Source organism: Chelonia mydas, chromosome 19 (assembly GCF_015237465.2).
Source record: "Chelonia mydas isolate rCheMyd1 chromosome 19, rCheMyd1.pri.v2, whole genome shotgun sequence".
NCBI lineage: Eukaryota > Metazoa > Chordata > Testudines > Cheloniidae > Chelonia > Chelonia mydas.
This window is the reverse complement of record NC_051259.2, coordinates 7,577,156-7,591,515: the sequence shown is the minus strand read 5'-3', so window position 1 is coordinate 7,591,515 and position 14,360 is coordinate 7,577,156. Positions and strand designations below refer to the sequence as shown.

The 14,360-nt window shown below is 48.7% G+C and overlaps 1 protein-coding gene across 2 annotated transcripts; it reads left to right on the top strand.

Annotated features, from left to right (window-relative positions):
• The first annotated feature begins 999 nt into the window (after positions 1-999).
• On the top strand, positions 1,000-13,508 carry HEYL (hes related family bHLH transcription factor with YRPW motif like). Of its 2 annotated transcripts, XR_006286511.1 has the most exons (6): positions 1,053-1,649; positions 6,279-6,345; positions 7,223-7,306; positions 8,636-8,717; positions 10,190-11,060; positions 12,997-13,508. XR_006286511.1 is itself a non-coding variant. In XM_007067592.4 (5 exons), the coding sequence occupies exons 1-5, from the start codon at positions 1,570-1,572 to the stop codon at positions 10,867-10,869; spliced, it is 993 nt and encodes a 330-aa protein (XP_007067654.1). In that variant the 5' UTR covers positions 1,000-1,569; the 3' UTR covers positions 10,870-13,508. The 2 variants fall into 2 exon arrangements, 1 of the variants encoding a protein (XP_007067654.1); XM_007067592.4 differs by having other exon boundaries at positions 1,000-1,649; positions 10,190-13,508.
• The last annotated feature ends 852 nt before the right edge of the window (positions 13,509-14,360 follow it).

Below are 14,360 nucleotides of genomic sequence, written 5' to 3'. Positions count from 1 at the left end.
TTCAGGGTGGGAACAATTTCCAATATATCAAAAACTTCCACGAGGGGGGAAAATAATCCCCCCCCCCCAGCTCTGTGGAATGTGACACTGATCTGAGATGTACGCTGAGTAATTCTGGAGGAAAGGCCCCATTTGCAGGAAAGAAGGTAGAAATTAGTTGGCAGGTTTCTTTGCTTTAATAGCAGCTGCTTGGAAGCTGCTCAAGGATTTGAGAGGTTAGAGTGCGCAGGGTTAGGGGGCAGAGTGCAGGTGAGGTGGCCAAGAAGAGACGAAAAAAGCCATTTGTCACAGGGGCCTGTGGTTTTTCACAAGAGAATACAAAGGGTAGGGAGCTAGGCTCTTAACTCCCAATGAGTGCAATGGAAATTAGGAACCTACACACCTCTGAGGATCGGGGCCCCAGTGTCACGAAGGAAAAGCCGCAAGCCAAGAGAGGTGGGGCAGGGAGAGCGGGCTGGGAAGAATACCTGCTCTGAACTGCAGCTAGATGGGGTTAGGAGTGTCTCAGCCCCAGGGTCTGCTGGAGCTCCAGTCCCGGGCACCTGACATGAGGGATGGCCGGGTGATTCCCTGTTCTGTTCACCCCCTCTGGGGCACCTGGCATTGGCAGGTCAGAGGACAGGAGGCTGGGCTAGCTGGACCTTTGGTCTGACCCCGTCTGGCCCTTCTTATGTTCCTATGACCTGATTAGGACTGAAAGCACCAGCCCAGCCTCTGCCCTTTGAAAACCGCCCGGAGCTTAGGCCAAGCTGGTTTGCATCTGAATCCCAGGGCTCCGGACCCGCTGGAGCCCCGCCGACGGCTGTGCGTGAGGGGCGGGATGTTGATTTTTCCCTGCAACAAGCCAGGGCTTTATCAGGCCCATCGCTTTCCCACGGTTTTCTGTTGCCAGTGAGGTCACTGGTCCCTTTAAACCGCGGCGGGGACCAATCACCGAGGCGGGCAGGGGGGCGAGGGGAAGGGGGGGGCCCGGGCCGGTTCACACGGGCTGCTCCTTTGGCAGGAAGGCGGGGGCAGGGAGGGGAGTGGGAACCTGGGAAAGCCGGAGCAGCCGAGCGATCCGACACTCCGGGGCGAGGGACGTGCCGGGCAGAGCGAGACGGGGCCGGACGGGAGCGGGCGGAGGAGCTGCCCGCAGGCGTCGGGGGCGATTTCCTCTTCCCAGCCCGGCGGGGGGGTGCGGGGGGCTTGGGTCTCTTCCCTTCCTACAGCCAGAAGGGGAGCAGGGCCGCGGAGACGGGACCGATCGCACCGCGCCCGGCCAGGGTGGGACAGCTCCCAACTCCCCTTCCCCCCGCCCCCGACGGACCCTATCCACCCCCACGGGTGCGGGACAGCCACTCCCCCCCCACAGACCCCCGATCGCCCCCACGTGCGGGGAGAGTGCGGGACAACCTCCCCCCTATAGACCCCCGATCGCCCTCACGGGTGCTGGACAGCCACTCCCCCCCATACACGTGCGGGGGAGCCTCTAACCCCCCATAGACCCCCGATCGCCCCACGTGCGGGACAACCCCCCCATACACCCCCACGTGCGGGGAGGCTGTCTGCCCGCCGCTGTCTCGGAGGATGAAGCGGCTGAGCGAGGAGAGCTGGTCGGGCTCCGAGTCGGACGGGACCATAGACGTGGGCAAAGAGGAGGAATACAGGTAAGGAGGGAATACAGGTAAGGGGCACATGGGAAGGGCAGTGCGGGGGGGGGGGCTAGCATGGGGGTCAGGGTGCACTGGGGCAGGGAGGGCTGGAGCAATTTGCACAGTGGGGGGGCTGAGAGCCCCTGAACCAAACTGTAAACCCTGGAGATGATGGAAGCTACTTCCAGGGGGTGGGGGGCGGCCACACCCCTAGTTCCAGCACCTATGCACCGGGGAGGTGGGTTTAGAGCCCAGCAGGGTCCTTCCAGCAGCTCCAGAGCCAAGCACCATCTCAGCCAGGCCACCCACTTGGGGCCACAGGCTGACCCGCCTCTGTGAACTTGGGCTAATCCCAGAATGGCCAGGGAGGGTGTGAGGATGATTTGTGCAATGCTCTGGGGCTGGAAAGTGCGAATGACCAGGGTTAATCATCACCATAAACCTCACAGCTGGAAAGCAAGGGACAGAAACTCACCCCAGCCCCCAGTGAAGGGATAGTGAACTGCCAGCCTTGGAGGAAATGCCAAACTAAGCCTAATGCAACTGATTTCCCACTCTCCCATCATGGCTAAGGGAAAGGAATAATCTCACCTTCTTTAACCCGAGCTCCTAGCTCCCCAAGAGACAGCTATGTATGCTCCCCCAATGCAAGGGCCAGTATCTATAGTCTGCAGCGCTGTTTATCTGAAACCTCCCAAAGAATTTTGGACGAGTGAGTTTGTCCTGTACTAGCCACGCTGCCCATGGAGTCATAATGCACCCATTGCCCGGTTAGGCCAAGGTTCATTTGCTCTTTATTGAATGCGGGAGGGATTGTGGTTTTCCCGCAGTACGAGTTTTTTACATTGTACAAACCAAATAATGTTAGCAATGGACATGACCCATCGAGGGAGCTGAGTTTCAGCACCTGGGCTCCTCTCAGGCTCGAGCACTCTGCAGCTTGGGAAGACGGTTAAAGGAAAGGAGCTGGCCCTGTGCGATTTCCCCCTCTACGGTGCTGTTTTAATTCTTTGCAAGGTCCCTGATCACTGCAGTTCTGTATGTTAAGGGAGCCTTGCTGCTGTTCCTCAAAGCACTGTGTTCCCACGCTGTGTCATCTGTTTGCCAGCAGCCCAGGCACTGCCCGTGGAAACAGACAGAGGAGGAATGTGCAAAGCACTCTGAAACTTGTTTTCTTCTCTGTCTTATACATCAGTTGCATGTGAACACTCATGTCTGCAGCCCAGTATCCCCCAGTGCACCCGTAGAAATAAGCCCTTCGCTGCTTGATATCCTGAATACAGAAATCACCCAGGGCCTCATTCTGTGAGCATCTCTTGCTAGGTGCCTCAGCGGGATATGCTCAGGTTCTCGCAGAATTAGGCCCTAAAGAACATTAGTACTTGCTGATATTAACACTCAGCGTTACACGGCACCGTACAGGCAACAGAGAACAATTTACCCAACACATAACACATAGCACACATGCATCCAGCGGTAACACAACTATGGAGTGTATCTGTATATCATCCACCCTCCCAACGCACATGTCATATATCACATCACAGACCTATACAGCACAACACCACAGTCTGTCTTACAACACACTGATGGACATAACAGTACGTAGTGGCAGGTTTCAGAGTAACAGCCGTGTTAGTCTGTATTCGCAAAAACAAAAGGAGGACTTGTGGCACCTTAGAGACTAACCAATTTATTTGAGCATAAGCTTTCGTGAGCTACAGCTCACTTCATTGGATGCATACTGTGGAAAGTGTAGAAGATCTTTTTATATACACACAAAGCATGAAAAAATACCTCCTCCCACCCCACTCTCCTGCCGTCTCAATCATTTATGTCAGGGAACAACCATAGAGATAGGGTTGATCTCTGTTGCAATTGAAAATATGTATTTCCAAAGCAAGATGTAAAACATAACATTATGATTGTTATATTATTTATTCTACTGTGGGTGGTGTGTAGGGGCCCCATTGTGTTTGTACAGCACCCAGCACGTAACGAAAGGACAGTTCCTGCCCTGACAAGTTTACAACCTATGTACTAATGTAAGAAATGTAGCAGGCAAAGAGAAACGCCGCCAAGTGGGGAGTGTTGCCTAAAGCTTGGAGTAATTTGGGACAGTAAGTCAGGAGTTTGGGATTTGATTCCCGACTCCACCACTGATTTGCTGTGTGACTTTGGGGATAAGCTGCTGGCATTGCAAAGCGTAATTAACTAGTGTTTGTAAACGGCGGAGATCCTCAGCTGAAGGTTGGTACAGATGCGAAAGTGATTATTTTTGTTTATTAAAAAGCCCGCTGAACAATACTACAAATGACAAAGTCAGACAACAAGAAATGTATCAGTCATAGTCCTCCAGAAACTTAGACCAAATCGCCTTAAATTCCTCATATGTATCAGTCAAATGGAAGAAACCCTTTTGAAGTAAGCCAAATCCATCCGTCCAGTGTCTGGAACTGCAGTTTGCAAAGAGCAATGCATTCAAACAAAATGGGACTTTCTACTTTCCTACAAATGGAGGTTCAGGGTATTCAGACTGACTGTTAGTGAGTTCTATTGGACACATACACCACACACCCATACTGCACATCAAATCACATCCCTGTACCATATATACACACGCAATCTCACATACAACAGTACAAATAAGAGTAAATACTCCTTGCTGTGAGCACATGCAAATGCTCTCCCATGTCCACCCTCTCACCATGCACACACACAAACACAGTATACACATAGACACAGGGAAAACACACAGCAGGCATGGAAAGACTACAAAAAAATGGGGTATATGAGATGGTACTTAAGGTAAGAGTTTGTCATTGTGTGTGATTTACGTGAAACATTGCTACTCGTACCGAGAGATCAACAAATCCATGTCCAGTAGCCTTTTGACGACATTCATTGTGTTAATCAATAACATATAACAGACGCACCATGTGAAGGTTGCCCTCTTGCCCTGGCTCACTAATCTGGACTTGGTTATTTGAATGTTGCTAATCACCTCTCTGGCCATATGGAAGAAGAAGAATTATAGTGAAACAACTTCTGGAAACCCCGCACCTTGTGCCTAACAAAATGTACTTTTAATGGACCGTGCTCATTCTAGGTTTTGGCCTGTTATGCAGAACACACTCTGCCTACAGAGATTTATTTAACAGGTTCTGCCATTAAAATGCTCTGTCAAACTGAAAAATATTGCGGTTTGATGGAGTGAACCCAAACCCCTTTCCAGACGTATATTTCTTATTTGCTCTTCAGGTCCCTCGGGATGTCTGTACTGGAGAATGTTGTAAACTGTGTTTAGATTTTATCATCTTTGCTTCAAATGTCTCAAGAGGCAGGAACAGTCCAGCAGTTGGTCAGTTTCAGGAGCTGGGGTTGAGAGAAAAGTCTCCCAAGGACCACGGGAGATCAGTCAAACAGAGGACTTTTGTAGCTTCTCTCTCAAACATACGCATGGGTTCCACATCCGTGAAGTCCCCCATCTTCTAATTGTCTGTCCCTCTAAAGGATATGCTTCCTTTGAAATCCAAACGTACCTATGTCCCATGCAAAGCTGCTCTTATCCTGCATTTCTTCTCCTGCATTATACAGCAGAATTGTAACAGTGAGATGATGAAAATGTTGTTTATATTAAAGATTTGACCTCCCCTTGTATTGTGCGTCCTGCACCATTACTTTGGGTCTTTTGTCTCACCTTTGGGTCTCAGCTGATGAAAGGTCTGAAGAGCATTCTCCCCTAGTTTTTCCCATTCTAGATCTCTTTTTCCGGGGCTTCTGCACTGCAGCTTGTGACATCTGGTTGGGGACAACAGCGCCTTCAGGGACTGTCTATTGGCAGGCAGTTATCACTGTGCTGAGTAATGTAACGAGGCATTTTCCACCTACTTCCGCCTTCACAGCTGAGCTCCATCTCTATGGTGCTCCAGTCCCTCTAATTGTGGGGAGCAACTGGTTTTGTCCGTTTAAAAGTTTACCTTTCAGCTGTTTGCTGTGTAACCAGATACTGCCCTGGGGAATCCGGGATAACTTTATGTCTGTCACAGGAGAAGCAAACATGCAGCTGCAAGAAGTGTTCTTCTCAGGGAAATAATTGCATGATCCAGGAAAGCCCTGACCAGCTACATAAATGCTGTCACCAGGCCTGATCCTGAGACATGAGTTCCCTAACTCCTACTTACATCAGTGGGAGTTGTGGGTGCTCGGATCCATTATCACAATGATGGTATAAAATGCTGCAGGTTTATAAAAGAGATCTGAAATCTGAAAGAACGGAGAAAACCAGGGACTCTCAAGATCAGACCTTTGCTTTTGCAACAAGTCAGGAAGATGCTGTCTATTTTGATACCAAAAGACAATATATGCCTCTTAGCAGAACGGCCTGCCAGAAATCTCTTGCAGTCTGATGGGCATTTTCAGGGAGGAGAGATCCCAAGTCCCGCCCAGCTCCCCTTGCCACCTCCCGCTTTACTTAGCCCTAAGTAGACTATGCTTAAAATGGTACAGAAATCTCAAGACTCCCTTCTACGTGGGAAATCCCATGTGGTGAGTGGGTGTAAAGTCTGTGTGTGTGGTTAACAAATAGACAGCATCTGAAACACCTCCCCACTCCCTTTTTTTCTTCTTCTTCTTTCTATACAGCCAAGTATCCAGGGCTGTTTCTCCCACCACCACATCTCAGATACAAGCCAGGAAGAAGCGGAGAGGGGTGAGTAGCATTTATGCTACAAAACCTAACAGCCATATTGTGCCCGTCAGTGGCATGCACAGATTGAGGACATGTGAATGCTGTAAGGTTTTTAATGCTCATTACCGAGTAAGCTATAGTGCAGCAAAGAAATGGGCCATTTTAACCCTTCTGTCTCATGGATCTCTATTGTTAACGAAGGTGAGCTCCATATCCCAAGGGAGAAGCAGTGTTAGAACAATATAGGAAAGAGACTTCTATTTCCAACTCTACAACACCAGGGATGGGCTTTTCTGAGGGCTGGGCTCTTCTGGGGGCTGGAGAGGCTCCAGGCATAACTTAGCTTTGGTGGCCTAAGTCACAGCATCCTCCCTGAGCTGCCTCTGGACCACTGCACTGGCTGGAATCTCCCTAGGGCTGCATGATGCTGCCCTGTGTCTAGCACGTCCCTTGTGATGGGGTCCTCTGAAGGTACAGGTTTTCCTCCACCCTGCCTGCACTGGGGAAATTATCCTCAGTGGCAACTGGGGCTTGTCGGGCATGTTAATGCTGCTCTGGCCCTTTTATCCACCCTATAGGAGTTGGGATCCCACCCCAAGTGTTGTTGGGCAAGTCATTTAACTCCCCCCACCCCTGTGCCTCAGTTTCTCCATTGGTAACACTGATTTATTTCATTTGATGAAAAGTGCCTATCTAAAATTGTAGATATTAAAGGGGATATTAAAAATGGGGGACAATCTGTACCCCATGGAGGGCTATGAGGCTCCATTAACCAGTGCTTGTTAAAGAATTTGAGATCCCTAGATGGAAGGCATTCTAGAAATGGGAGGTATAAGTCTAAAAATGATTATGGGATATGGGGCCCAGCTACGCTCCTCTGAATGGAATTATTTTGTAGATCATTGAGAAGCGGCGCCGTGACCGTATTAACAGCAGCCTGTCTGAACTGCGGCGTTTAGTCCCCACTGCCTTTGAGAAGCAGGTACGTGAAGAATGTCAGACGTGACCATTTTCCCCCCAGGGGCTTATAGTTTTAAGAAAGGCAATGGTGTCCCTAGCTTCTGTCTGCCAGAATCTGGGAATGAGCAACAGGGGATGGATCACTTGATGATGACCTGTTCTGTTCACTCCCTCTGGGGCACCTGGCATTGGCCAGAGTCAGAAGACAGGATACTGGGCTAGATGGACCCTTGATTTGGCCCAGTAGGGCCATTCTTATGTTCTTATGTTAAAGAAAAGACCTTCTGGTGCTTATGAACAAACATTCAGAGAGGGGTCATGTCAGCAGAGTAAATTATCTTCAGGCAGCCCAAATCAGGGTTGTGGTTCAATGGTTGGGAGGCATCTTGCTTTTACAGCCATTTCACCTTAGGCATTAATTTAATTAGCTCTCATTAGCTGAGCAGGGTTTGGGTTGGACAGTGGTCAGAGCTTGGGTGGGAGATCTGAGGACCACCAGCTGGTGCTGCAGAAAGAGATGCTGGTGATGGAGTAGGTAGCATTCCTCTCTCTGAGTCGCCAATGCTGCCCTAATGCTTAAGCAGCTGCTGTCTTCTGGATGAGATCTAAAAACAAGGTCCTGCCCATTCTCTGTGAAAAGATCTCCTGAAATCCAAGTCACGTGTCCGGCATATGTGATTGTTGCTTCTTTTTGTCCCCTGTTAACATCTGTTTATCTAAAGGCCCCAAACCTCTCAGGGTACTTTTCCCAGTTGGGGTGCTAAACCCAAGAGTCGTGCTCAGATTGTAACTTGGGTAATGCCATTCTGTTTACCTAAATTCCTTCTGCAACTACATTTGGAGATGTTATTCTTCATTGGTCCAGCTCCAAAGTGTTACGTAATGTCAACGGCGCACAATGACTGCTGCATTCCACCCCCGAGGTGTCCGCATTTCACTGATGGGTAATTGTTAAATACAGTCTGTAGATCCTGTTAGGATTCTTCAGGGTTGAAAACCCCATAAACGCTCTAAATTATTATCACCCAGAGGATAAGTAGGTGGTAAAATAGGGTGGTAATAAATCTTCCAGGAAACCTTATGGAGAATAAAAGACATTTAGCTGCAGCAGGGGCGAACGGAAACAGAGATTTTCAGTTTGCCTCACAGCATCTTTTGAGGGGAGATCCATTTTCCTTACCACTTGATTCGAGATGAGTCTGAATCCAAACCCTGAATCTGTTCGTCTGCCCATTTCTGGAAAGTTCAGGCCCCCTTGCTGATGGCTCCCTTAATGAGATGGAATCCTAGATTTTAAAAGGGTGGATTGATAGTCTCTCTTTCTCTGCCCCTCCCTGCTTTCAATACACAGGGCTCCTCCAAGCTGGAGAAGGCAGAGATCCTGCAAATGACAGTGGACCATTTAAAAATGCTTCATGCTACTGGAGGAACAGGTGAGAACTGCTTCAGGAAACGTGTGTGCTGAGGGTGAAATCCCGGCTGTATTGAAAGCAATGGCAAGACTCCCACTGACCCCCCCAGGGGGACAGGATTTCTTCTGAGGGGAGGAAAATTCACCCTTGACTCTGAGAGCGGCGTCCCATTCCTATTGTCCGTTGTTTACTCCAGAAATCGTTAATACGAAGGTTATAGAAATTATTTGGTGTTTGCTTTTGAAAGGAAGCGGCTCTCCCATGGGGAGACTTTCCACTTCCGGTGCTACTATTTGTTCTCCTGCATATGGGTCAGGGTCTCACATTTAGGCCTTGGCAGACTGAGGTGTGCCATATGGTGTGCCCCGCGTAACCACAGAAAAGGCAGCCAACTCCCAGAACAGCGACAGCGATGCACACGGACCCGGGCAAGGCTACACACTTAGTCATGCTTGCAAATGGACCTGGCTTCCAAACCAAAGTCTGGGATACGTTTCCTGGCACTGCCTGGAGTCTGGTTAGTGACTCGGCATAGAAACATGCCTTTTTCCACCCCCCCATCTAACAGTTTGTAACACACAAGGGGATACACGTCCTCCGCAAGAGCAAAGTTCCCACTCTCCGCTTGCCCAGGGACTCTGGCGGGGATCTCAGTTTCAACACAGTAAACCTCTGACTCGGTTAAAACACAGTTCTGTCTCGCTGGGTAGATGGGACTAGACTGTGGACTTTAGCAGAGTTACATCATGGTCTAGGAACATTGTTTAAATACTCAGCTTGACTATGCTACGAGGCTGAAACAGGGTGTCAACAGGGTCCCCAAAATGTGAGGTGGTGCAGTACTTTGTCCATGCTGGTTGTGCTCTCTGGTTTGTTGCCCATCCTCTCGGGAAGCCCAAGAAGGAAAGAGACTGAAGGAACAATTGGTAGTTTTATTGTGCCTCATTGATCGTCTCCACAATCCAAGGCTTTGGGCCCTCTAGAGCCAATAGTCTTGGGTCTGAGACTGTCTCGTATCCTTCAGTTGGACATCTGTTTAAATAAAATATGACTAACAGAGTCAGAGAGTTGTCTCTAAATGCAGGGAGGGGCCACTAAGCTGTCCATTGCGAAGTCGACACCACACAACCTGCTGGTCTAGGAATGGCCATACCAGAAGAGACCCAGCTAGTCCACAATATTGCCTCCAGTAGCAGCCAGTGACAGAATCCAAAGGAAATTACTTCCTGATCCCGGCTGGTGATCAGTTTATGCCCTGAACCAAGAACACTGATGGCCCTGATCATTTTATCCTAGCTAGAGTAACTGCAGACGCTAGTCTTATTCCTGTAAACGTCAAATTCTTTTTTCATGCTCACCCGGCTATTTGCTTCAATAATATCACGGGGCGGCAAATTCCTCAGGTTAAATGCGCAATTACGTTAAAATTTGTAGTGAAATCAGTTGTCTGTGCTCTTGGTGGACATGCTGCTATATCTGTCTTTTTCTCCCAGGGTTCCTGGATGCCCGAGCCCTGGCTGTGGATTACAGGAGTATCGGCTTCCGTGAATGCCTCACTGAAGTTGTCAGATACCTTGGTATCCTTGAGGGACAAAACGGTGCTGATCCTATCCGGCTACGACTCCTCTCCCACCTGAATAATTATGTTGCTGAAATGGAGCCTTCGCCTATGGCCACTTCCCTTCTGCCCTTTCAGATGTGGCCCTGGTCATTCCTCCACAATTCCACAGCCCCCGCCAATCAAGTACTAATACCCAGGAGGGAGGTTGTCCCGGGTCTAGCTGTCTTGACTGCTTCCCCCCTGGCTTATCCAAGTACCACCATGAGAAGGGCTCCCGTTCGCCGAATTCCTAGTGCCATCATGCCAGCCCGCCGAAACTTCCTGTCCAATAGGATGGCCTCTTCGTCCCGGAGGGCTAGACCCACAGTGACATCAACAACTCCATGTGCCATGTCCAGTGTGCCATCAGCAAGTGGTGCCCTGAGAGATGCCACCTCTAGGAGCAGCCAGATTGCAACGTTCCTGCTCTCCTCCACCTCTGCTGGAGTTCCCATACCACCTGCTTCTCACACAGCTCCTCCGGCTTCGAATGATTCTCCCCAGGGGCCAGGCACCGGAGGTGGAACTTCCAGACTCTGCCGCTCCTGGGCTACTGAAATTGGGGCTTTCTGATCCCTCCCTGACAAAATCCTAATGGAGACAAAAATCATCAGCAGCCACTGCTCAAAAAGCATGCTTCGATGAACAGCTTCTTTCCTGCTTTGCAGAAATAAAGGATCCTCTCCTCACCTTGCCACCCCTTCTTATTCCTCACGTCATCTTCCCTCCTCCCCATCACACTGTCTCCCTCTTTTCCATTTCAGGTTTGCAGATTTTTTATTGAACTGAATGTATTTGTCTGTGTACAGCTCCACTAAAAGTTATGGGTGAGGTTTATACACAGATCCTAATTCAGACCTTTCCCTTCCCCAGCCCAGGCCCTGGTAGAGCTGAATGTTGCAGTCTGAAGAATGTACACCAGCCTTGGCACTGATTTGACTTTGCTGGAGACACAGAGCTCCCAAGCAGTGACACTTTCTAACACTTGTGTGCAGTGGTGTTGTAGCCATGAAGGTCCCAGAATGTTAGCAAGACAAGATGGGGGAGGGAATATCTTTTATTGGACCAACTTCTGTTGGTGACCAAGACAAGCTTTCCATCTTATACAGAGCTCTTCCTCAGGCCAGCCCTGAAGAAGAATTCTGTGTCAGCTCGAAAGCTTGTCTCTCTCACCAACAGAAGTTGGTCCAATAAAAGATATTCCCTCCTGCACCTTGACTTTCGAGCATTGACTTCCTCCTAGCTTCAGCATGTTGTTTGACACGATCTGAGTGAGGTGAGACATGTCAGCGAGTAATAGAGACAATCTACCACACGCACACAAACTGTCCTTTGATAACTGAACCCAACCCCCATCAGGATTGCCGTGAACAGTCAGGACACTTGGGAGGTTCCTCTCCGTTGGCCAACCCCATTCTGTTGATCTCTAAAAATGGAGAGCTTGACATTATGTGTAACAAGCTGATTCAAAACCACAGAACCCTGAGGGACGACTTGGCTGAAAACGTAACAGTTCCCGATCTCCCTCTGAACTGACACCCTGTGATACCCAGTACGCATTCCTGCTGCATAGAATTATCCCAGCACAGGATTTCCTGTACTTAAGACCTCAATACTATGTGCAGTCCACATTTTCATTTCCCGTGGCTCGGCTTTTACCGAAAACCAGGGCCTTCCCAAGTGTCACTAGCGAACTTGATTTATGGAAACATTTGCCTGATCCTGTGCTTAGATCAATGCAGTTATCAGAATGTTTTCAGGAGGGAGTATCAGACATTACTGTGCAAAATGCCTTTGCCAGCTGCTGTTTGGGATTCCCTACGTAGATAATTCAGATGTCTGTGAGAGAGACAGACCTTGCTCATCCAGTGAAGCATTACAGAGTAAGGGAGCAGGTTTCCGAAGTGACACCTGTCATGGAGGGGAGGGCTTGGCAGCTGAACTATGAGGGAGAAGGGTGCCCTTCCTTCTCTCTTCCCCTCTTGAGCCATCAATCCTCCCTCCCCATATGAAAATACATTACCATAAAGGGAAGAGTGGAAGAAAGCATCCTTTACCCCAGGCTCCTCCTTTGTTTTCGCCAACTTTCAGATCCTTAATTAAATTTTCTAGGCTGTTCCGCCAGGCCCACCTCTACTCTTTTTCTTTATCGCCATGTTCTCTGCATGGACTTGATCCCAAACCCACTGAAGTCAATGGCAGTCTTTCCACTGACTTCATGGGCTTTTGACCAGCCCCTAGAATGTCCTCTGTCTCTTGAAAGCTTTCTCTGCCTTTGTCTTCTCTCTGTGTGTTCCTATATAAATGCCAAGGATGATGATTATTATTTGATTCCTGCTGCAATCAGCTGAGGAGCGGCAGTAGTAAGAGAGTGCTCAGAAGTTGCCCGAATGGGTGTAGGAAATGCTGTTTATATAAAACAGAAGCATAGGAAGGGCAGTTGGTGTGATCTGGTGACCAGATGGCCATGGAGTCTATGAGAACCAGGGCCTGTTTCCACAGAAGGGGTTGGGAGACTAGAATAGTTCCTCCCAACCAAGACATCTGGCCACCCTAGCCACAGGCTGTCTATTGCCCCAGTGCACTTCTCTTGGCATTATTATTTTATATAACATATAAGAAGGCAGTATACCTCCACTTAAATCAACGCAAGACCCCTCTTCCCTGAACCTGTGTTTTTATTTCCTTGGATTTATGCAGAAGCTGGCATTGGTCCAGTTGAATACCCTCTAATTGCATCAGCGTGACCCTTGCCTGAGTCAGTGGTGCCGTGCCAGGAAGGGCAAAGCAGAGAAAGGAACAAAGGGGGAACAGTGAGTAGTGTCTTTTTAATGTAACAGACCCTCCCCATCCCAGACGTCAAGCAAGTGGCCAGTTGTGTATTGAACTGGTGGCTCGGCAGTGGCATCGATACAGCATACGTATGTTAAATGTATATGGGTCAGACAGACTTGTTTTGGAAGTGAGTCCCTCCCGATTGCTCTCAATACACATAAATGCCCCTGGCCCCCGGTACTTGTCCTCACTCATTTCCTGAGGTGGCAGAGTCAATCAGGAATGCAATATTCCAGTTCGGAGAAGTTCCCTGTGGACTGGTTGTTCCTGGATCTAGTCTGTGCCTTAGAGCCCACACTTTGCACTGCGCAGAGCTGTTAACATTGTGAGCTGTCAGACATCCAGCAAAAGGTGTCAAATAAAGTCTTCCAAACCCATGTCATGGTTGTGAAATGTGCTGTTGTGTCACAGTCTGTTGTGCTGGAGATGTCACATGAGATCCCTTTGCAACTCTTCAGTCAGCTTTGGACTTGAAGATGATTCCAAATTACTGAAAATAGTTGAGTTTTGCCACCTCACTTTTCCAGATCATTTATGAATATGATGAACAGCACAGGTCCCAGTACAGATCCTTGGAGGACCCCGCTATTTATCTCTCTCCATTGTGAAAATTGACTATTTATTCCTACACCTTGCCTTCTATCTTTTACCCAGTTACTGATCCATGAGAGGACCTTCCCTCTTATCCCATGACAGCTTACTTAGCTTGAGAGCCTTTGGTGAGGGACCTTGTCAAAGGCTTTCAGAAAATCTAGGTACACTATATCCACTGGATCACCCTTGTCCACATGTTTGTTGACCCCCTTAAGGAGTTCTAGTAGATTGGTGAGGCATGATTTCCCTTTACAAAAACCATGTTGACTCTTCCCCAACAAATCATGTTCATCTATGTGTCTGTTCTTTGCTGTAGTTTCAACCAATTTGCCCGGAACTGAAGTTAGGCTTACTGGCCTGTAATTGGATAGCCTCTGGAGCATTTTTTAAAAATTGGTGTCACATTAGCTATCCTCCAGTCATCTGGTACAGAAGCTGATTTAAATGATAGGTTACATATAACAGACAAGAGACAAGGTGAATGAGATAATATCTTTTATTGGACCAACTTCTGTTGGTGAGAGAGACAAGCTTTTGAGCTACACAGAGCTTTTCCTCAAGACTGGGCAAGAGGAGACATTCGTTATATTGCAGATGCTCTGATTAGGGTTGCCAGTTTTGGTTGGAGGTTTCAT

What these genes read in the sequence shown, in the direction of transcription:
- HEYL (XM_007067592.4), top strand. Translation starts at nt 1,570, where the DNA reads ATGAAGCGGCTGAGCGAGGAGAGCTGGTCGGGCTCCGAGTCGGACGGG. An exon ending in GGCAAAGAGGAGGAATACAG is followed by an intron (nt 1,650 to 6,278) that starts GTAAGGAGGGAA and finishes CTTTCTATACAG; the next exon opens with CCAAGTATCCAGGGCTGTTT. An exon ending in CCAGGAAGAAGCGGAGAGGG is followed by an intron (nt 6,346 to 7,222) that starts GTGAGTAGCATT and finishes ATTATTTTGTAG; the next exon opens with ATCATTGAGAAGCGGCGCCG.